Source organism: Rhinatrema bivittatum, chromosome 4 (genome assembly GCF_901001135.1).
Source record: "Rhinatrema bivittatum chromosome 4, aRhiBiv1.1, whole genome shotgun sequence".
NCBI lineage: Eukaryota > Metazoa > Chordata > Amphibia > Gymnophiona > Rhinatrematidae > Rhinatrema > Rhinatrema bivittatum.
In genome coordinates this window covers 166259576-166281832 of record NC_042618.1, presented here as the reverse complement: position 1 = coordinate 166281832, position 22257 = coordinate 166259576, and the positions used below count along the sequence as shown (strand labels likewise).

The following is a 22257-nucleotide window of genomic DNA, read 5'->3' as shown; positions in this document are numbered from 1 at the left end:
AACAAACCTGCTTTTCTGTGGTTCCTCCTAGGAGTAACCACAGAAAAGCAGCACCATGCAGAAAAAAAAGTCTTCATGTAAAAAAGAAATAAATGAAAATGAAAATTAGGGGCACACAATGTACACCCACGATATACATGCTCAAGGCCATGTATATTGTGTGTGCATTTTGGGCCAATAAATTAGCTGCTGCGGGATAAAATGGATGCTCAGAAATTGAGCATCCATTTTGGTAACCTGCACACATGGGGCACTTAATATTAATTTACTCGCTGCTTCACTTACACTTGTCAGTGAAAAGGACCAATCGGGAACAGCCCTGCCAGGGGGTGGGGAGGAAGCTCTGGCCAGGCTGTTGTGGTCGCAAAGCCTCTTCTCCTGGGCGCCCAATGCAGAGCGCTAGGGACACCCAAATTATCCATTGTATGTCCCCTTTAGCGCGGCAGCTCATTTGCATATTACATCGAGCGCCCAGGAGAGGTGGATGCACGCGCTTTAAAAAAAACCCAAAAAACATGCGTCTACTCTGGAAGCAAGTCTTTTACACGCACGATATTGCATCAGCCTGAGAGTATGCCAAAGTTGGGATGCACATGCAGGTGCCCGCCCAGAGGTGGAGTAAACTCAAATGTTTGGTGGGCACTACCGCACCAGGCACAACAATAGTATAACATGGCCACCAGAAATGAGAGTTAAGTTTTAATCCTGCTCTGACCCAGGAGTTAAATTTCCAGCAAAAAAAAAAAAAATGTGCTTTAAGCTGTCAGACCTTTAACTCACCTCCCTACTTTGTTGGGGAATAGCTAATGCCTTTTTTTTTTTAAAGGTATTTGCATGAACCCTTGCTAATTTTATCACTGGTTTAATCCTGGTTTAATGTGCATTTTTTTTAAATTAAAACATCTGTTAAATACTAGGGTTACCTTACCACAGAAAAATGCAAGCTAAAACAGGAATAAAAAAAACTGGGCTAACTTTAGTGCACCTTATTACATAGTAACTTACAGGTCAATACAGTAAAGTGCGGCTGCGGTTACCCTGCTCCTAACCCGCTTTCTACTCACTTTTCGGCCGCGTTAGTCCAACCCGTGATACACTATCCCCTTTAACCTACTCTTACCACCTCTTTAAATCACCGGGTAACCCCTTCCGCCCGCGCATGTATATTACATGTAAACGATCGAATTAGCTATTCCCTCCCATACAGTAACGTGAGCCGCGCGTTTAACCTGCTAATTTACCACCTACCCCTACCCCTGCGTTAGAGGCAGGGGTAAGGGTAGACGGCAAACTTTCCCCCAAAAGGAAACCTAAAAACCTAAAATCCCCTCCTCCCGAAGCGACTTGACATGTTACCAACTTTACTTTTTGTTGCTTTCAGCCCCTTCCCTTCTCTGCCGTCCTCCGGAGGGGGCAGCTGGCGGCAAAAGCAGCTTGCAGCGGTCCCCCCCACACAGGTCCCGGTTCTCCTGGCTCAGCCCTCATCTGAGGGTTGTGAAGTCAGGTAAGAGCCCACTGTTCTGTGCCCTCTCCAGTCACGGAGCGAAGCGAAGCGTACTTTCATTGGCTTGAGCGCCCGTCAATTTGGGCGCTCAAGCCGATGAAAGCACATGGACGGGCGGGCGTGACGTCACGGCGTGCATCACGCACGCCCGTCCATGTGCTTTCATTGGCTTGAGCGCCCAAATTGACGGGCGCTCAAGCCAATGAAAGTACGCTTCGCTCCACTTGCGCCGTGACTGGAGAGGGCACAGAACAGTGGGCTCTTACCTGACTTCACAACCCTCAGATGAGGGCTGAGCCAGGAGAACCAGGACCTGCGTGGGGGGACCGCTGCAAGCTGCCTTTGCCGCCGGCTGCTCTCTCCGGAGGACGGCAGAGAAGGGAAGGGGCTGAAAGCAACAAAAAGTAAGTTTTCATGGATTAAAGTTGGGATCCACTTCCTGGTGCCTGTAATTTCAAATGTCATTTGAAATGACAGGTACCAGCACACCCAGGATACTGTATAGGCGCTGTATTAAGCGCCTATACAGTAAAATGGGTTGCGCGGGCCTAACGCATCACAGACGCTTCTTGGACGCGGCTTGCATTTGCAAGCTATTTACATACAGTATCGAGCAGTAGGTGAGCAGGACTGTGCGTGCGGCAAACGCAGGTGCGCCCGGCACTAACGCAGCTCTTCTACCGCTCCTTACTGTATCGGCCCGATAGTAAAGACAGCAGAAAAAGACCAAAATGGTCCATCTAGTCTGCCCAGCAAGCTTCCCAAGGTAGTAACTGCTGCTCCATGCAGGTTACCCCCATGTTTCTGTTAAGGGAAGTAACTGCTGCTCTGTGCAAGTTACACCCAAGCATTTTTTATTTATTCCCATTCTCTAGCCAAAAGGATGCAGCAAATGCAAGAATGGCTGTTACCCAATAACAGAGCCGGGGATTAGAGCTGAGGAGTAGTTCCCATTTCTCATCATTCCGTGGTGGCAAAGCCTTCAGAGTTGGGGAAGAATTTTGAAAAATAAAGGCAGCTGAGTGCACTACAACTGAAGCTGGTGATTTCGGGGGGGGGGGGGGGGGGGGGGGGGGCAGAGAACATTTGGGCCTGAGCTGGTGATGGAGGGAGGCTAGTATGTGCTTTGTAGCTGGTGATGGGCAGTGGGGGAGGGAGAGAATGGTATGTGCATGGTAGCTAGCCATGGGCGGTGGAGAGAAAAGGGTGTACTCCAGAGATGAAAATGAGGGGTGAAGGAGGGAGAAAAGTGGTGTGCTCTGGAGCTAGTGGGGAGGGGGTGGAGGAGGAAGAGAAATGAGTGTGGTCTGGAACTAGTGGTGAGGGGGATAAAGGGCTGTGCTCGGTAGCTTGTGGGGAGAGGGTTGGAGGGGTACTTGAGCTGGTGGGGAGGAAGTGGAGGAGAGGGATAAGGGGGTGTGCTCTGGAGCTGAGGGAGAAGAGGGTGCACTCTGAGGCTTGTGATGGGGGAATGGGGTATGCTCTGGAGCTGGTGATGGGGAGGGAGAGGAGGGGGTGTGCTTTGGAGCTGTTGGGGAGTGGTGCTTAAACTGGTGGGAAGTGGGCAAGGAGGTGTGCTCTGGAACTGGGGGAGAAGGGGGTGTGTCCTGGAGCTGGTGATGGAGGGCAGGGAAAGGGGATGGAGGGGTGCACTCTGGAGCTGGTAATGGGGGAGGAGGAAGAGGGGTGCGCTCTGGAGCTGGTGAAGGGAGGGGGAGAGGAGTGTGCTGTGCAGCTAGGTTTGTGGGAGGAGGGGTGTGCTCTGGTTTTGGTGTGGGGGCAGGGAAGGGGGAAGAGGAGTATACTCTGGAGCTGATAATGGTGTGGGGGGGGGGGAGGAGGAGGAGGGTTTATGCTCTGGAGCTGGTAATGGGAGGAGGAAGAAGGGTGTGCACTGGAGCTGGTGATGGAGGGGGAAGGGATGTGCTCTGGTGATAGGTGTTTATCTTCTGAAACAGCAAGCTGTGCTGAAGGGGACAGTGGGGCAGGCCCACCCTTGTAGTACACCTGCCATGAACTGACTGCTCTGCTGCACGTGCAGGCACCATTGCTCTTCACCAGAATGGGGCAGATTCCCAGCTTCAGGCCTGCTTCCCGTATTATCATTAGTAAACCTGAGCACAGGGTTTGCCTCTGTGGCCTTGCTCCTGTCTGCTGTGGTTTCATGGTCTCTTCAGTGGTGGAGGCCAGCACTTGCTGGAGATGGGCCTCTGTACGTACTGGAGCTAAAGTAAAGCTGCAGAGCTGTTGGTGATCGGTGTTGAATTCATCCTGCTAAATCACCTTTCTTCCTGCTCCTAGTGGCTCTTGTGCAGCCTGTTGTGTGGACCGAGCTGGGGGGGGGGCGCAGCCTGCACAGAGACATGGAGTGAAGGAGTAATTTAGTGGTTAGAACAGCAGGCCGGAAACCAGGGAAGCCAGAGTTCTAATCCTCCTGCTGCTGCTGCTGCTCATTCTGACTTGGGGTAAATCGCTTCACCATCACTGCCTCAGGTACAAACTTTGAGCCCTTACTGACAAAGAATTCTTCACATAGACACAAAATGGGAGAATACTTTTAGTAAATAGGCCTCTTAAGGCTATGAAAAAAATGCTTAGTAAATGAGGCTCTTAGATTGTAAGCCCTCTGGGGCAGAGATCTTCCTACTGTACCTGAATATAATCTACTTTGAAGTGGCTGACCACTCACAAAAGGTGGAGTACAAATTAAAAAAAAAAAAAAAATCCAAAGCAAAACAAAACAGGAGATGATTTTTCATGGAATTTTGTGGCAAGGAGATTTGCCAGGGGCTGCCACTGAACGTGTCACACTTCAGTCCTATGTAGCACAGTGGACACATGGGAGCAAAATGTGGTGCTCAGCATATATATATATATTTTTTTTTTCTCTCAGTTCCCAGTGATCTGACTCCAGAGGAGCAGCAGGAGCTGGAAAACATCCGGCGTCGGAAGCAGGAACTGCTGGCAGACATACAGGTGAGAGGTGGCATCGCTGGTTCAGTTCAGTACTTCTAGTCTGCCTGCTGTGACCTGTGGGACCAGTGATCAGGAATGGCTGAACCCTGCCGACAGAGCTCTGGGGCTTGTGACAGCAGCTGTGACTGACTGTACCCTGCCTGAAGAGCTCTGGGGCTTGTGACAGCGGCTGTGACTGACTGCATCCTGCCCGCAGGGCACTGTGGTGCTTGTGGCAGGGGTTGTGACTGACTGGATTCTGCCTGCAGTGCTTTGTGGGGCTTGCGGCTGATTGTATCTTGCCTGCAGCATGCTCTGTGAGGCCTGTGACAGATCGTACCCTGCCCATAGTGCAATTTTCAGTACTGTGCTGGGGGAATAGGAGAGTGGCGTAATATTCCAGTGCATGAAACACAGGACTCCACAATGTCTGAGCATGCATGAAGTTCAGGAGGGTGGTTCCCCCAGAAAGTGCTGCCTGGATGTGTAAGCTGGTGTTTTGCAGTGATAGAGACACACCCTGCTTCCTGTTGACGGCATTTGCCTGGTAGCATGTATATGTGTATTACTGCTCATTAGCTTGTCACATGATCACAGTTTAACCACAGCTGGCGTTTCAGGGTTGGTGGAAGTGTTTTTTCTGGGGTCACAGTCCCCTGCTGCCTTTTTTTTTTTCCTTACCTCTGTTTTTTCCTTGCCACTTCTCTTCTGTTTCAATCCTTTCTGTTCTTCTTGTCTGTCTTCCTCCCTTTTCCCCTTTGCTTTTGCTCTCTTAAAGAGTGATCACTTGATCCCATGGCATGTATATAGCAGTTTCTTCCATAATATAATATGGAGAGGGAAATTATATTCCCAAAAATATTAAAACAATTAATCAATATATGTAAATAAGGAGAAAGGTATCATAAGTAAAGTGCCTACTAGTGTCAATCCACCGTCTCCCGCCCACATAGGGCCACAAACGGTATCACAAACGGTGGGCGGGAGACGGTGGATTGACACTAGTAGGCACTTTACTTATGATACCTTTCTCCTTATTTACATATATTGATTAATTGTTTTAATATTTTTGGGAATATAATTTCCCTCTCCATATTATATTATTTATATATCGGGAGAGGAGGTTTGACTTCTGTGTTGTGATTTAAAGCAGTTTCTTCCCAGAGAGATTTCTGGGGGCAAAAGATTGTAGTTAATTAAAAAAAAATATATAATGCCAAAGATGAGGAGGATAAGGGGGATTCCCTCAGGACAGATGTCCTGGATTATATGAACACTCGCTCTCTTCTCCCTCTACGCAAAGCCAATTGCAGGGAAGTGCTCGTGGTCCGTGCTGGGGGACGTGGTCTCGGTCTGTGGCAGGGTGGAATGGTACCTGATAGTAGGCACTCCTGAGAGAAGGGCAGAGCGGGAGCTGGAAGAGACTCTCCTTGGGGCATCTTGTCCAGCACAGTTGCTTATTTCCCCCTTTGATCGTTGATAATGTAGCTCTTACTTGAGATCCTTTAATTTGCTTCAGAAAATTTCTCCCCGGTGCATCTTTGCTGCTTCTTGTGAGATGCCTCCTTTCCTCTTATTTATTTATTTTTTTTGTTCATGCATCTCTTTCTTAGCGGCTGAAGGATGAGATAGCAGAAGTCACAAATGAAATTGAGAATCTGGGATCCACGGAAGAGAGGTGAGGGGGCCGGGTGTCTGATATACCCCAGGGGCAGGGATGGGGGAGGGGGCATGTCTCTCAGCACTGGGGTATGGGGAGGCTCCCCTTCGAACCTGCAGCCGATTCTCTCTGTGGTATAGGTCCGGCTGCGAACAGTGACTCGTGGCCTTCTTGATCCTGGTCTCACCAAAGCTTTTCAAACGCCCTGATTCCACCCACATTTTTATGTCATCTTATTAAATACCTCATACATGCATCGCTCGGCCTGAGCTCTAAGTTGGCACAAGAAGAAAATTCTCCAGCCAGCTGGCATTATCACGTGCAGAAGGAGCTGTTGGCATTTGGCTGTGTACTCTGCCCGGCACACTGCATGTGTACCAGCTGTTTCTGCTATGAACAGTGATGTCATGACCCTACTGGGGGTCACTGGTTCTGCACTTCCACGCACCAAGCAATCGGGGGGGATTTCCTGACACAATCGTGAGCCGGGGGTGGGGGAAGGTGTGACCTGCGGGGAATCATTGCTGTGCAAGGGTCTGGATTCTGGCACTTGGACATGGGAACTGTGGTGGATGCTGGCATACGGGCACAGGGAGTGTGAATACGCTGCTTCTTGTTTTGAAGGAAAAACATGCAGAGGAACAAGCAGGTGGCTATGGGGAGGAAGAAGTTTAACATGGACCCCAAAAAGGTAAGACACCTTCCAGGGGATAGAGAGGCGAAGGAGGTAGTATCTGGGGTCAAGGAGGAATGGGCAAGAGGTCATGAGACAATGGGAAGTGGACCTGGACCTGTTTTGCAAGCACTTTCAAATGGTTGTAAGTTTTAAAATAGATGAAACCCATTCCACCTCTATTATTTGTAGAAATGACGTCCAGTGTCTCTCCCCCATTCTCTGCTCTTGGGGATAGACTCCCCCTGCCCCAAACAAATTCCCTGCCCTCAGCTCAGTGCTGGAGGAATCCCTTTCCCCTCCTCCACCATTCCCTGCCCTTGGTGTTATGAATAACCTCTTTTCTACCCCCCCCCCCCCCCAATGTCCTGCCCATGGTGTAGGACCTTGAAGGCTTCCCCTCCCCCACACCCATCTAATGATTCTTCTCTTCCAGGGAATCCAGTTCTTGATTGAGAATGAGCTGCTGAGGAACACATGTGAGGACATCGCGCAGTTCCTTTACAAAGGGGAAGGACTCAACAAGACCGCCATTGGGGACTACCTGGGAGAGAGGTAACGCAGCAAGTAGCTTATCCATGCACAGAGAGGGGGATGGACGGCAGCAAGCTGCAATTGCTTACCCTGGGGGAACATTAGCTAGAAGTGAGGCTGGGCAAGGTGGGAGTCTTTGTGAAAGAAGCAACCCCTTCTGAAAGATGTGCGCATGCTACTTGGATGTCTTATCTGTTTTGAAAGATTTACTTGCATCAAACACAGAAGCTGAGTTGAGGGATCTGCAGGAAAGTCGTTCAGGAGCTGGGAATAAGGTCTGCAACTGTTAGTACAGCAGGATGCGGTTCCCACTCATCTGCTCACCAAGATTTCCTTTTGTATCTCAGCAGTGTTTGAAGGGGATCAGAGCCCTCCCCACATTGCCTGCTGCCATTCATTGGATACAGACACTCCTCGCTGTCACAGCAGCTGCTGCAAGTAGCAGCCAGCCTGTTTCTTGTTGAAGTCTTGTTCCTAGGTGCTCTTAATTTGTTTTTAACTGACTATGCTGTGTTCGTGCTTTATGCGTATCATTGTGACACCTAGATGGGACTCTGAAGTGCTGCTGTTTGGCCCTCCGTCAGTGTGATATGTGCGTCCAGAGTGCGGAGCACAGCAAGAGCCCCCCTTATTCATGATAGTTTCTGTAATTCTGCCATTCTTGCGTACATTAATGACCCCTTTATCTCTCATACTCTTCATCTTCTTGCTCAGACTGAGATTGGGCTTTCCCCTGTGGACGCTGCTTCAGTTGCTGCCCCCTGTCGTGCTGGAGGTTATCGTTTCTCCCATACACCTCACGCAGTAGGGCCACTGTAGTGCTGGTGGACTTCTGCTCTCCCCCCCTCCTGTAGGTTTTGGCCTCTTCTTCCACCTCATTCCCACTCCTTTTCTTCCTTTGAAGCCCACTCCATCTGCCTGTTCACCTCACAGATTCTCTGAATAGCCGTTGGTTATCGATTTCCCCCTTTCAACCAATAAATCTCCCTCCTCCTTTCTCTCCAACTTTTGACTCATGGCTTTCCTTCTTCCTTGAACCATCTTTCCCTTTCCTTATTCTTGGGACTTTAACTTCCACATTGACGATCCCTCCGACTCTTTTATGCTTCAAAATTCCTTTCCTTAACCTCCTCATTTGACCTTCAATTCTACTCTACTGCCCCTAGCTGCCAGCGTGGTCACTTCTTTCATCCAACTGCTGTTTCTGACTTCTCCACCTTAGTTCGTCCCCTCTCAAACCATCCTCTGATAACTTTCCTACGACTCCACCCTCCCCCACAGCCTCGTCCAGTCACCATCAACACCTCCAGGAATCTCCAGGCTCAGGGCCGGATTTAAGATTTTGGCACCCATAGGCAGAGTGCTGTAGTGGTGCCCATTTGAAGCTGTGCCGGCACAAGGTCCCAAAGCAAGTAGAAGCAGGCTCCTCTTTAGCCTGGGTATTTGTCGCCATAGGCAGTTGGCTGTGTTGTCCATGCCTAAATCTGGGCCTGCCCAGGCTATCGACCCTTGTATCCTCTTCTCTGCTGTCTCATCTTTACTCTCCTTCATTTCATTGTTTGAGTCAGTTGATGAGGCATTTTATTCTCATAACACTACTCTCCTCTGTTTTAGACATTCTTGCCCCTCCCCTTACCTGTCCTACAAGGTGCACAAAACCTCTGTTTGCTTCCTGTATACCTGTGTCCGATCTGCACAGAATCGCTGGCTAAAATCCCATGCCTATATTAACTTCATGCATTTCAGATTCCTTCTGACCTCCTTTCTCTCTGCTATTTCACTTGCCAAGCAAGTCTACTATGCCATCTGACAGGCTGGCTTGCCGTCTGTTTGTCACACTCAATTCCTATGCCCCCCTTCTCTCTCTGCCCAGACTATGGCTGATTACTTCTATGACTAGATTAAAAAAATTAGTCTTGAGTTTTTAACCTGATTATTTCTATCATTGCCTCCTTCCCTCTCACCCACTGCATTCCTCTCCCCTTCCTCTGGCCACTGCTATCCTCTCCTCCTTTTCTGAATCACAGTTGCAGAAACTGCCCATTTTCTCTCTTTCTCCAAATTCGTACCTAGCTCCTCAGTTTTTTTTCCCCCTGTAGTCATCCCTGCTATCTGTCACATTCTCAGTCTATCACTTTCTGCTGCAACGTAAGATCACAAGAAGTCCAAGCTGGGTCAAACCAAGGTCCATCGAGCCCAGCATTCTGTCTCCAACAGTGGCCAATATGGGTCATAAATACCAGTCAGATCCCCAGTAGCTGATGTTTTTTTGTATATCACTCCCAAGGATAAACGCTGGCTTTCCCAAATCTACCTGGCTAATAACCATTAATGGACTTTTCCTTCAGGAACTTATACAATCCTCTTTTGGACCCCACTATATTAGTTACCTTGACCACATCCTATGGAAACAAATCACATCACTTGATTGTTCACCAAGTGAAAAAAACACTTCCTATGATCTGTTTTAAATCTGCCAGTTGCTAGTTTCATGAAGTGTTCTCTAGTCATAGTGTTTGAAAGGATAAATAACCTTTCTCTATTTAACCGTTGCCTTTTTCTATAAGGGAGTTTTTCAATCCCCTTTATCATTTTTGTCACCCTTCTCTATACCTTTTCCATGTTCGCTATATCTTTTATGAGATTGGGTGACCAGAACTGCACACAATACTCAGGATAAGGGCATTATGATATTCTCAGTTTTGTTCTCTTTCTTTCCAAATAATTCCTAATATTCTGTTTGCCTTTTTGATCGCTATTGCACTCAAAATTGAAGAGTGCAAGATATAATCCACAAGGTCTGAGGCCCTTTTCTGGGATGGTGACTCCTAACATGGAACCCAGCACTGTTTTTGACACTGACACTATCTACTCCGTGATGCTCTGTCCTTAATTGGATTTCAAGATGCCATTCTATCTTGTTTCTTACCTCTTCCATTGCACTTTTAGTTTGTACTCCAGTGAATTCTCCTCTGCCACCATCCCCTATGAATTGGTGTGCCTCAGGGCATATCCTGGGCCCCCTTCTCTTGTCTCTTTATACTAATTCCTTTGGTGCTCTGATCTCCTCCCATGGCATTCAGTGCCATCCATATATGGATGATTCCCATATCTCCTTTCTACACCAGAAATTTAATCAGTAATTCAGTTCCAAATCTCAGCCTGCTTGGCTGACACCACCGCCTGGATATCCCATTACCACCTTAAATACAACATGGCCAAGATAAACCTCTTTATCTTCTCCCTTTCTCTATATCTGTGGATAACACTGTCATCTTCCCAGTTCCCTCAGCCCATAACCTTATGGTCATATTCAACTTCTCTCTCTTCTCTCTCTCTCTCTCTCTCTCTCTCTCTCTCTCCACACATTCAAAACTCTGCAAAAATGTCGTTTCTTTCTCTGTGCATCCCTAAAATCTGTCTCTTCCTTTCTGAACACATTACCGGAACTTTTATCCACTCTTTCATCACCTCCCGTTTAGACTACTGCAACCTGCTCCTCACAGGTCTCCTAGTAAACTATCTCTGTTCACTTCAATCTGTCCAAAATTCAGCTACACAACTTATATTTCACTAAAGTCGCTACATCTACTGTATATAACTCCTCAAGCCACCACAATGGCTTTCACATACAGTACAAGCTCCTCTTACTCAGCTGCAGCGTGAAGGCTCTTGTAGGTCTTTACTACCTCTCCTTTTTTTTTCCCCTACATTGTTGGGCCGAGTGACACTGACACTGATCCACACTCCCCCCCCCCCCTCATTAGCATATCCTTACCTTTAAAAAATTGTGACTAAAAATCCTTATCACCACTCCTGCAAACCCTCAAGTGACCTCCAAAGCAAAGCAGGAGGAGGAGAGGCTCTTAGTTCCTCCCACTCTGCTGAATATTAAGTACCGATAGCTCTCACAGCTACCTGCACTTAATATTAATTTATTCATTTTACTGAGGGGTGAAACAACCAATCCCTGTTCGGAGAGCCCAATACTGAATGGGGATTGGCCTCTCTAAAGGTAGGAGAGAAAGGGTGGTGAGGGGAATGAGTGCTGCTTGGACTCAAGAATTGTTTAAGATATTGGGGGAGGGGAATGTGCGGAGGGAGGTGTGCTCGGCCTGCGCTACAATTTTAAAAGATGATGAGGGTGTACGGAGTTTGGGGGGGATTTTTTTTTTTTGGGTTGTTAAATTATACAGCTAACTTTAGGACTGCAATGTTCCTGACCAGGTTTAGCCAGATAACTTTTTCCAGCTGGTGATGAATATCAGCTAAACATTAGCCATGCCCCCAAAATTTCCCCACTCTCTTGTTTTTGGGTTTGTTTTTTTTTAATCCACCTAAATTTTAGCCCAGTAATGACTTAGCTGGCAAAAGTTTAGATTGTGAATGAAGAGAGACTTTTTTTAAAAATGCCGTGTTTCTGTCCAGCTAACTCTAAATAAATGTTAGCTGGAACGAATGCTTTGAATATTGATTTCCCAATTAATGTCTTTGTGGGTAAATAAGGGTATCGTAATTAGCACAAATGAAAAGCATGTATTCCAGGTGTATATGCAGGTATGAGAGGTTCTCACCCTCCCCACTCCTCTCCCGCATTTCTCAGAGCTTCAGGGGAAGCAAATGTCCACCCACCCATCCCCCCTTTCCCTGGTAGTCCCAGGGAGCCTTGATCTGTCCTTTATGCTTGAACTCTTGTCTGTTTCTTTTTGCAGAGATGAATTTAATATCCAGGTACTTCATGCCTTTGTAGAATTGCATGAGTTTATGGATCTGAACCTGGTGCAGGCACTACGGTGAGTGCAGGTTACGTCTCTCCATGGGTGGGGGAGTTGAAGGGCTTTGTATCCTGATGCTGGCACTGCACTGGATGCAGGTTAATGCCGTTTGTGTCCAGGGAGGGGGCGGGGGGGGGAGCAGATGGTGGTCTTACCTGTTGCAGCTGGTGAGTGTGCATAAACCATTCCTTTTGGAGAGAGGGATATTTTTTTCCTGGTGCAGCATACACCACTACCTTGGGGAGACCAGATGGCCTCAGTCTTGCTGTGTTTTCTGCAAGGTGAAAGCCAAGCTCTTGTACTAACATTTTCCTTCTACTATCTCTTCGCATTCTGACTGGGGAGGGGCTGTATCCTATTTTTCTCCCCCCAGGCAGTTCCTTTGGAGCTTCCGACTGCCAGGAGAGGCTCAGAAAATAGATCGGATGATGGAGGCATTCGCACAGCGGTACTGTCAGTGTAATCCAGGCGTCTTTCAGTCCACAGGTACACGGCACTGTGATAATTCTGTGTAGCACTCACTGAATGCTACCCACATGCAGAGAGATCTTGTGAACTGCTGAATATTGGGCTACTGTAAAAAAAAAATAGGCTACAAGGGGTGGAGGCCCAGGGGATTAGGCAATAAGCTTTTAAAGGTAAACAATATTAAACACCTGAGAACTAGTTATTGTATTAAATCCCTGATAATAAATTCCTAGCATTTCAAGGAACTTAAACTTTGTTTAGCATTCCCCACATCCTTTAATAATAGAACGATGCAGTCGGCAGTGGGATAGAGGGGCTATCTTCTCTTTTGCACCAAGTGACATATGTACGATTATATCTGCCTGTTGGGGAAAGATCATGTGTGTGTGTGTGTGCATCTAGAGCAAAGAGCTTCCTTTTTTTTTTAATAAGCTCTTTAAGTCAGAGCTTCTAGCTCTGTGAACGAGTCCTATCTCTGGAGGCTAGAGTGGCAGTCTTGGAAGAACTGAGGCAGAAAGAAGTATATAGAGGAGACCTTCAAAGACATAGTAGAGCAATCCCACCTCCTCTCTGCAGCCCCTGTGCTGCTTTAGAGGAGCAAGACAATCAGAAAAAAAAGAGAGAATCACCTTGGAGTGACAGGAAGCAGTCCTATTGTTGGGGCCTGCCTTCCAGGTGATGCATTATTCTCTTGTAGTAAGAATTTGTTTCCATGGTTGTGTGTCCAGGAAGGAAGAGTTAGGACTGCAGTTATAGTTGGTCATATAAAATTAGGAATATCGATAACTGGATGCTAGTGGCTATGCGTAGCAATTTACCTGTGTGGTGCCAAGATAGCCGACTTCAAGCATCACTTAGGATTTTTTTTCAGTTAAATGTTTTATTAGCCATGGAATGCAGTATAGAACATAAAAGCTTTAACAATACCAATGCTCATATTTGTGTGGTTAATTTTCCATTTTAATCTTCCCCAACCCTCCATACGTCAATCACTTAGGATTTTGAGAGTGCTGGAGTGGCATATGTGGATACCATTGACATAGGGGCAGGAAAGAGGTTTTGGAGGCCAAATTTATGCTTCTAGGTAGGAAATTAAAATCTAGAACCTCCAGAGTGAGCATTTCTGAGAATGCAACAGTTCTGTGCACAGAACCCCAGAGGCAAGCGGAGATCCAGAGCCTCCATATTTGATTTGAGACAATGATGCAGGGGAGGAAGGAGAAGCCTATTTCAGTGGGATGGGCTGTGTCTTAACCGGGGTGGAACTGACTGCTCACACTAACAATTAATTAAAAAGGAGCTACAGCAGCTTTTAAACTCAGCCACAGAGGAAAGGAGATAGTAGTTCATGGTTTGGAGGGAAATATCTTCTAAAGATACTCTAAACTTTCCTCTTGTTACAGTTTGCTGATAGAAAGGATGTGGAAAAAGTCAAAGTAGTTCAGATGGATTTAAATGAAGAGCAGATAAATATGAATAATTCCAAATTACCTGAATCTATTGCTAATGAGTGAGTTCTGAATAGGAGCAAATAGAATACATTTATGTGTCTATATCCAAATGCCAGAAGTCTAAAAAATAAGATTAGGGTGTTAGAATTTATGGTATTAAATGAAGATATAGAAGTAAGCATTTGAAGACCTGGTGGAAGGAGGATAACTAATGAGATGCTGTGATGCTATGGTACAAATGTATTGAAATGAGGGCAGACCAGATTGGTGGAGGGTAGCACTATATATGTGTAAAGGATGGCATAGAGTTAAGCAGGATAGAAGTCCTGCAGGAAACAAAATGCACCATGGAATCCTTATGGATCAAATCCCATGTGAGATAGAGAAAAGTCTAGCAGTGAGAATATCTATACTACCATCCACCTTACCAGGATGGTGAAATAGTCTTGTGTGTGTGTGAGAGAGAGCGCGTGTGTGTGTGTGTGTGAGTGAAAGAGAGGATAAGATTTGTGCACCCCCTCTCCCAATCCATTACAATCTCAGGGTGGCTGGAAAAGATCCCAGATAGGGAGTGTGGGGAATTTTTTTTTTCTTATTAGTTTAAATTGTTTGATGTGTCTGTTTTGAAATATTTTATTGGTTTTTGAAAACTTTTTAAAACCTTTTTTGAGTTTAATTTTTGAACGATGTTCTGTTTGTCAACTATGTTTGAAATATTTCTTCTTTCTATAGTTTTACTATTATGATTAATGTATTATATTTTGTGTTTTATTATTATTTTGAGGTTTGATTTTTTTTTTTTTTTGTTTTTCTATTGTTGCTTTGCATACAGTCTGGCTTCTTGTGTTCTCCAGTTCAGTTTTTCTCTGCATGTTTCTATATTTACATTTTTTTAAAACTTTTATTTAAGCTTGCAGACAAATAACACAACAATCAGGCATGAAACAGAAATATCACCATGATCGCAACAAAGGTTTACAGGTGTACAAGATAATCGCATAGGAAGGGTACAGATATTGTACGATCAATAACTCCCACAATACCACTCCATCAACATAAGCAAGTTACCATTGTGACTTCACCAATCTTAAACATTCTGGCAGCATTTATTATCTCATTCACCTAGCTAGTCTTTACATATAAGCCTCTTGCATGCCCAGTCTATTTGCTACTTAGTGTTTTTATTCTGTATTTGGTGAGGGTCTGTCTGTGTTCTGCATGTGTGATCAAGGTGAGGTATTCTGCTAGCATGTTGTTTCTGTGCAGAGATCAATATTATTATTTTTAATTTTTATATACCGGTGTTCCTGTATAACATACAAATCACATCGGTTTACATTTAAACTGATAACGAGTTCACCTGGAGGCGGTACATGGAACAAGGGATACAGAACTGGGATGTGGGAAAGCAATGCATTAGAAAATACAATTAACTACATGAGGAAATGCATAATAATATTGGGAAATAAATGGGAAACGCATCTGGAGTGAGTAATAGTCAATGTGTTACCGAAGAGAATACAGTAAGGATCCAGCCTGCCACCAAGTAGTCTTAATGGGCTCAGAAAGTGGGAGAAGGTAGAGGAATGAACAGGCTGGATGTGAGTAGGGGGTTTATGATCCTGGAAAAACTTGGCTGAAAAGCCAGGTTTTAAGTTTCTTTCTGAACGTTGTATGGCGGACTGTCTTGTACTGTTTTCCTAACAGGAGGTGTATTGATATTTTAGGGCCTGTTTTAATATTTGCAATGTTGCCTTTTCATAGGTAGGGCTGTTACTGTTTGAGTGCTGGCATTTAGTGCTGTTTTGGAATGTGAGGTGTACTAAATTGTAATTGTAATTTAGTTTACATATGGCTTTTTGAGGAACAAGCCCTCATCAAACGCACTTTACAATAGATCTAATACCGTATGGGTTCAAAATGTCTTTTTTTGCAGTTTTTTCTGGTTGATACCATAACAATGCATGCAAAAATAATATACATGTGATATTTTTACCTTTGAGACTATGAATGTTTTTTCATGTAAAATCTGTTATTATAAATGCAAAATTTTTAATTATGTATGGTGAGGGCTGAGAGGAAGGGGTCACAAAGCAGTAAAGTTTGTCTAGGGTGCCTATTACCCTTGCACCAATTGAGACTCTACCAAACACACGGGGAAAATGCTGGGGGAGTGTGGGAGGTAAGTCATAGGGTTCCTGGGAGTGTGGCAGGGTTGCCAGCTTCCTGGAAATATTATTATTATCTGCCACTCTTCTGGGAACTCTGACCCCTCTTTTCCTCCTTCTGTAGCATTTCATATCATTGAAAGGGTCAGACTCCAAGGGGACTCCCCCACCCCTTGGCCCTATTGATGGTTTGTCCCATGCTTTTAACTTTGGAGGGGGACCTAGGGGGAAGCAGCAGATTGCCTTGAGCCGTCCCTGGAGCATTCTGTATATATAAACTGATGGGCTGGGGTTGAGAGGGAAGGTCCACATGTCTCATCCCTCAAGATGCTGATCAGTAGCATGGATGGTTTCTGGCAATGTTGGCCACAGTAAATAAGCTGACCCTAAGGTGCTGGTTGCTGGATGACTAGTGTCCAGGTTGGTGGCAATGGCAGGAAGTTTGGAACAAGGGCTGAAAGGGAGAGAGAGAGAGAATAGCTGAGGGGCGATTTCCAGACTATCCCCTCCTGCCCTGTCACCCCCCCCCCCCAGGGCTGTCACAGTGTATTTGAACTGTTAAATCCCATCAGTGTTGATGGGTATTTGATCTCTTAATAAAACTGAAATTATATACCACCTTTCTCAAACAAAACATTCAGCTCAAAACGGTTTGCAATAAGCTGGATATTTCTTAGCATGTAGCCAGATGGACTTAGGACCAGTGGGTTTTGTGCTCTTCTGCTAGCAGATGGGAGACAGAGTCAGATTTCAAAGCTGACGTCACTCTAGATATACCCCTGCAGTAACCTCAGCTCTTCAGTATCTCTCCGTCTCCTAGCAGATGCAGACACTATCCCACACACTAGAATAGTGTTAAGAATTACAGCAAAGAAGAAACAAAATTTACCTTTAAAGAAGATCGAGCCCCGCTCTCCTGTGGTGATACCTAAGGGTCCCGCTCCCAGTCGAGAATTCCTGAGGGTGATCTCCGATATCCCTCAGAGGTGTGCCTTGGTCCGGTAGCCGGTTCCCGGTGTGGACTTAGCCCCCAGTGTGGCTGAAAGGCAGCGGGTGCAGAACTGAGCGCAGTTGTGAAGGTAATTCCCTATCCCCCCGCAGCTGGAGACCATCTGGCACACAATCGGTAAGCGCCAAGACCAGGTAAGAAAAAATCTTTAAATTCAGGTCTACGGTCTCCAGAGCTTGGATTGCCATACCAAATTCTTCTCTGGCTTGGTTAAAAGGGAGCACCAATCAGGTTGAGCAGCCTTGGTTGAGCTAGGCCCCGATCCGGTGCAAGGATCCACACATGTGGAGACCCTCGGGGGGCACCATCTTACATGCAGGGGTCATTGGCGCCATCTTCCCTTCTCGACCAGCGGCAAGCGTGGGGCAGGCCGGGCGGCCGATGTGCCTAATTTGCCCGCGTCCAATGCAGATGCACGCAGAGCTGTGTGCACAATGGTGCGCACAGCGGCACGCACAACTGAGTGCACCCATGCGCATAACTATACGTACAGCCATGTTTACAACCGCACACGCGTAAACATATAGAGACAGTGGCACCGGCACCCAAGAAGGCCAGAAGGCACTCTCTTTGTACAGCCTGCCACATAAGAGCCGCGCAGCCTGAATTGGAGTCCTTCCTGTGTCAACATTGGGAAGAAACCCAGGGGGAACCAAAGCCTGGTCCCTTACTGTTGGGAGATGGTTCCGGAACTACTGATGATAGCTCCCCGGATCTATGCATCTCCGAGATGGCTTCCCCACAGGAGGGCACCTCTGGGGCCCCTACTCCGACTCCCCCTGGGATTAACATGGACCAAGGGACCTTCTCCTGGTTGGAATTTTTCCAAGGCCTGTAAGCCTTTGTTCAGGCACAATCAGCCCCGGCTGTGCCCCGGGCTCAACCCCTGCCGGAAGCACAAGATCCTTCCAGCTCTGCTCAGATGCCTCGAGACATGCCTCGCCTAACCAAGAACTTCCCTGACAGGGACCCAAACACCTCAGTTGAGGGTGACTCCCCCCTTGGAAGAAGGAGAAATCCCTCCAGGAATGGAACCATACTGAACTATGCTTCACTTCTTCCACAAGGACGAATTACCAGCCCTTGTTTCTCAGACTCTGAAGACGCTGGGTATTCTAGGCACGGACCCTATGGCGGAACCAAAGAAGAACACCCCCATCTTGGTGTCCCCTAGTAAGGCCTCATGCTACTTTCCAATGATGGAAGCCATCCAGGAGCTAATTGACCTGGACTGGGAGGCTCCGGAGTCCAGCTTCAAAGGGCGTCGGGCCTTGGAAGCTCTATGCCTTCTAGAGCCAGCAACCAAGGAACGCCTGCGTTTCCCGAAAATGGATGCTATGGTCTGTGCCATCTCAAAGCGAACAACGATTCTCGTTGAGGGAGGGGCTGCATTGAAGGATACTCAGGACAGATGATTGGAATCCATCCTTAAGCAGGCATTTGACTCAACAGCAATGACACTGCAGATTGCTTCCTGCTGCACACTGGTGGCACATTCCTGCTTGCTTCTCTCGAGGGAGGCAAATAACTCCGGAACATATATCATTGAGACGATGGAACCTGCAGCAGCCTTCCTGATGGACGCAAGCTCAGACCTGGTGCGCACCTCAGCCAGGGGCGTTGCCTCGGTTGTGGCAGCCAGAAGACAACTAAGCTATGGAATTGGTCTGTGGATGCGACATCTACAGCAAATCTCACAAGAATGCCCTTTAAAGGATCTCTCTTGTTCGGAAGCAAATTGGAGAAATTAGCCAGCAAATGGGGCGAATCCCCAGTGCCTCGGCTACCAGAAGATAGGAGTAAAAGATCTCAGCGTCCCTCCCCCAGAAGAACCAAGGGCAGAGGCTTGCAGCGCTTTAGACCCTACAGGAACTCGCAGTTCCAGGCACCTCGTCCCTCCGGAAGGTCCCAGCCCTTTCAGAACAGACAGACCAAGAGGGGAGCAGGCCCGGGGGCAGGCTCCAGCCGTGCTTCACAATGAGAATGGGCCGACCCATCCACAGGAAGAGGAGATAGGGGATCGACTTGCCCTCTTCTACCAAAAATGGGTCGAGATGATGTCAGACAAATGGGTCCTAAACATCATTCAAGAAGATTACTCTGGAGTTCTGCAGCATCCCTCGAGACAAATTTATGATGTCACCCTGCCACTCCCACACCAAGAGGCTGGCAGTAGAAACCACTCTAACAAGGCTACTCAGTCTGAAGGCAATAACTCCAGTTCCCATACCCCAACAAAATACGGGGCGCTATTCCATCTATTTTATCGTTCCCAAGAAGGAAGGATCATTCTGGCCCATCTTGGATCTCAAGAACGTCAACCATCATCTGCGAGTGCTAGACTTCTGCATGGAAACTCTTCGCTCTGTAATAATGGCAGTAGAACCAGGAAAGTTCTAACCTCCCTGGACCTTTCCAAAGCCTACCTTCACATCCCAGTCTATCAGGATCACCAGCACTTCCTGTGGTTTGCGATACTGGGCCACCATTACCAGTTCTGAGCACTACCCTTCGGCCTAGCAACCACCCCCAGAACTTTCACCAAAATCATGGTGATCATGGCGGCAACACTGAGGAAGGAAAGGGATCTTGGTACACCCTTACCTGGACGACTGGCTGATCAGGGCAAAGTCTTCGGAAGAGAGCCGGCAGGTGACCAGCAGAGTCAAGAACCTACTGCAGGAAATTGGTTGGGTCGTGAACACAGGCAAGAGCAGTCTGCAGCTCTCTCAATCTCTAGAGTACCTGGGGGCCCATTTCAATACCAAATAGAACAAAGTCTTCCTCCCTCCTCCGAGGAGAAGGAAACTGATGGAACAATTACAACGACTGATGACCAATGCATGCCCCAAGGTATGGGACTATCTTCAAGTCCTTGGCCTCATGGCATCAACCCTGGAGTTTGTGCCGTGGGCAAGGGCCCATATGTAACTGCTCCAGCGCTCCTTACTGTCACGATGGAACCCACTGTCCCAGGACTACTCAATTCGACTCCAGCTACCAGCAACGGTACATTCTCATCTCCAGTGGTGGCTACAGGAAGACCACCTAAGCAGAGAAGTAAGCCTATCCCCACCGAACTAGACCTTGCTCACCACGGATGTGAGCCTGCGAGGTTGGGGAGTCCACTGTCAGGAACTGATGGCCCAGGGACAATGGAACAAGGAAGAGGCGGAATGGAACCGCCTGGAAGCTCGAGCAGTCAGTCTAGCGTACCTGCGATTCAGCCACAGATTACGAGACAAAGCAATTAGAGTAATGTCTGACAACGCGGCAACGGTTGCTTACATCAACCGCTACGGAGGATCCAGGAGGTGTCTCTGGAGATAAACCTACAAGGGATCTCGGCCTCCCACATTGCAGGAAAAGACAACATCTCAGCAGACTTCCTCAGCAGAGAGAGCCTGGACCTGGGAGAATGGATGCTGTCGACCACAGCCTTCCAACTGATAGTAAATCGCTGGGGCCTCCCAGCCATGGATCTACTGGCCACCCGTCTCAGTGCCCAAGTCCCCAGGTTCTTCAGCTGCAGACGAGAGCCACACTCCCATAGGATCGACGCTTTCATCCAGACTCAGCCAGAGGAAGACTTAATGTACGCCTTCCCCCCCCCCCCCCCCCCATGACCACTACTGGGCAAGGTCATCCGCAAGATAGAACATCACAGGGGATTAGTTCTACTAGTGGCCCTGGATTGGCCAAGATGACCATGATACACAGACATCCAAAGACTCCTTGCTGGGAACCTTCTGTGCCTACCTCCTCACAGGTACCTTCTCCGGCAGGGCCCGATTCTCCACGAAGATCTTTCTCAATTCTCTCTTACGGTCTGGTCCTGGAGAGGATTCGCCTGAAGAAGTGTGGTTACTCAAAGGCCGTGATTGACACCCTGCTCCGAGCCCGCAAGTTCTCCACATCCCTGTCGTGCATATGGATCTGGAGAGTATGCGAAGCCTGAAGTGAGGACTGCGGGGAAACTCCCGTGGACAGCCAAGATTCCCATGATTCTGGAGTTCCTACAGGACGGTATGAAGAAGGGGTTGTCACTCAACTCCCTCAAGGTCCAAGTAGCCGCACTGTCCTGCTTCAGAGCCGAAGTCGACAGTATCCGGTTATCAACCCATCCAGATTTGTCCCACTTCCTGAAAGGAGTTAAACAACTCCGACCATCCTTAAAGTGGTCGGTGCCTCTATGGAATCTCAATTGAGTATTAGATTTCCTAGCTAGGGCTTCCTTCAGACCAACACGTGGTCTGTCACTACGCCTCTTAACATTGAAGACGGTATTCCTGGTGGCAATATGTTCAGCTCGTCGCATCTCTGAACTACAGGCATTATCCTGTCGGGAACCGTTCCTTAGGTTCGCTCCTGGAACCATACAGCTGCGCACTGTCCTCTCCTTTGTACCGAAAGTGGTTTCCGAGTTCCACTTAAACCAAACCATCTCACTACCATCTCTGGATGAACATAAGGACTTGGAAGACTCTCGCCTTCTTCACCATCTAAATGTCGGCAGACTCCTAGTGCGGTACCTGGAAAGATCAGAACCGGTGTGCAAAACGGATCGCTTGGTTCATTCTTCACAGCGGGAAGAAAAAAGAGAAGCGGCCTCGCAGGTGACCATAGCCTGCTGGATCAAGGAAGTAATCAAGGCAGCCTACATAGAGGCAGGGAAGCCCTTACCACTACAGGTTAAGGCTCATTCTACGAGGGCACAGGCAGTTTCTTGGGCAGAAACCAAGCTACTGTCACCCGCTGAGATCTGTTGGGCAGCAGCGTGATCCTCCATACACACCTTCTCTAGGTTCTACCGCCTGGATGTTCAAGCCTGAGAAGACGCAGCCTTCACAAGGGCGATACTAAGTGGGCCACGGGCAGCCTCCCACCCTGTCCAGGAGTAGCTTTTGTATATCCCACTGGTCCTGAGTCCATCTGGCTACACGCTAGGAAATGGAGAAATTACTTACCTAATAATTCGTTTTCCTTAGTGAAGACAGATGGACTCAGCATCCCGCCCATGGCTGCCCCAGAAAAGGAGAACCACGGATAGCAAACCTCGA

The 22257-nt window shown here is 47.5% G+C and overlaps 1 protein-coding gene across 3 annotated transcripts in view; it reads left to right on the top strand.

Moving 5' to 3' along the window:
• CYTH1 (cytohesin 1) overlaps positions 1–22257 on the top strand; it is an 86949-nt gene that overhangs the window by 49155 nt on the left and 15537 nt on the right. For all 3 annotated transcript variants that reach the window (XM_029599140.1, XM_029599139.1, XM_029599141.1), the window contains exons 2-7: positions 4398–4480; positions 6073–6137; positions 6744–6810; positions 7229–7347; positions 12039–12119; positions 12475–12587. In XM_029599140.1, the coding sequence (XP_029455000.1) occupies positions 4398–4480; positions 6073–6137; positions 6744–6810; positions 7229–7347; positions 12039–12119; positions 12475–12587 (528 nt within the window). The remainder of the gene's footprint in view (positions 1–4397; positions 4481–6072; positions 6138–6743; positions 6811–7228; positions 7348–12038; positions 12120–12474; positions 12588–22257) is intronic.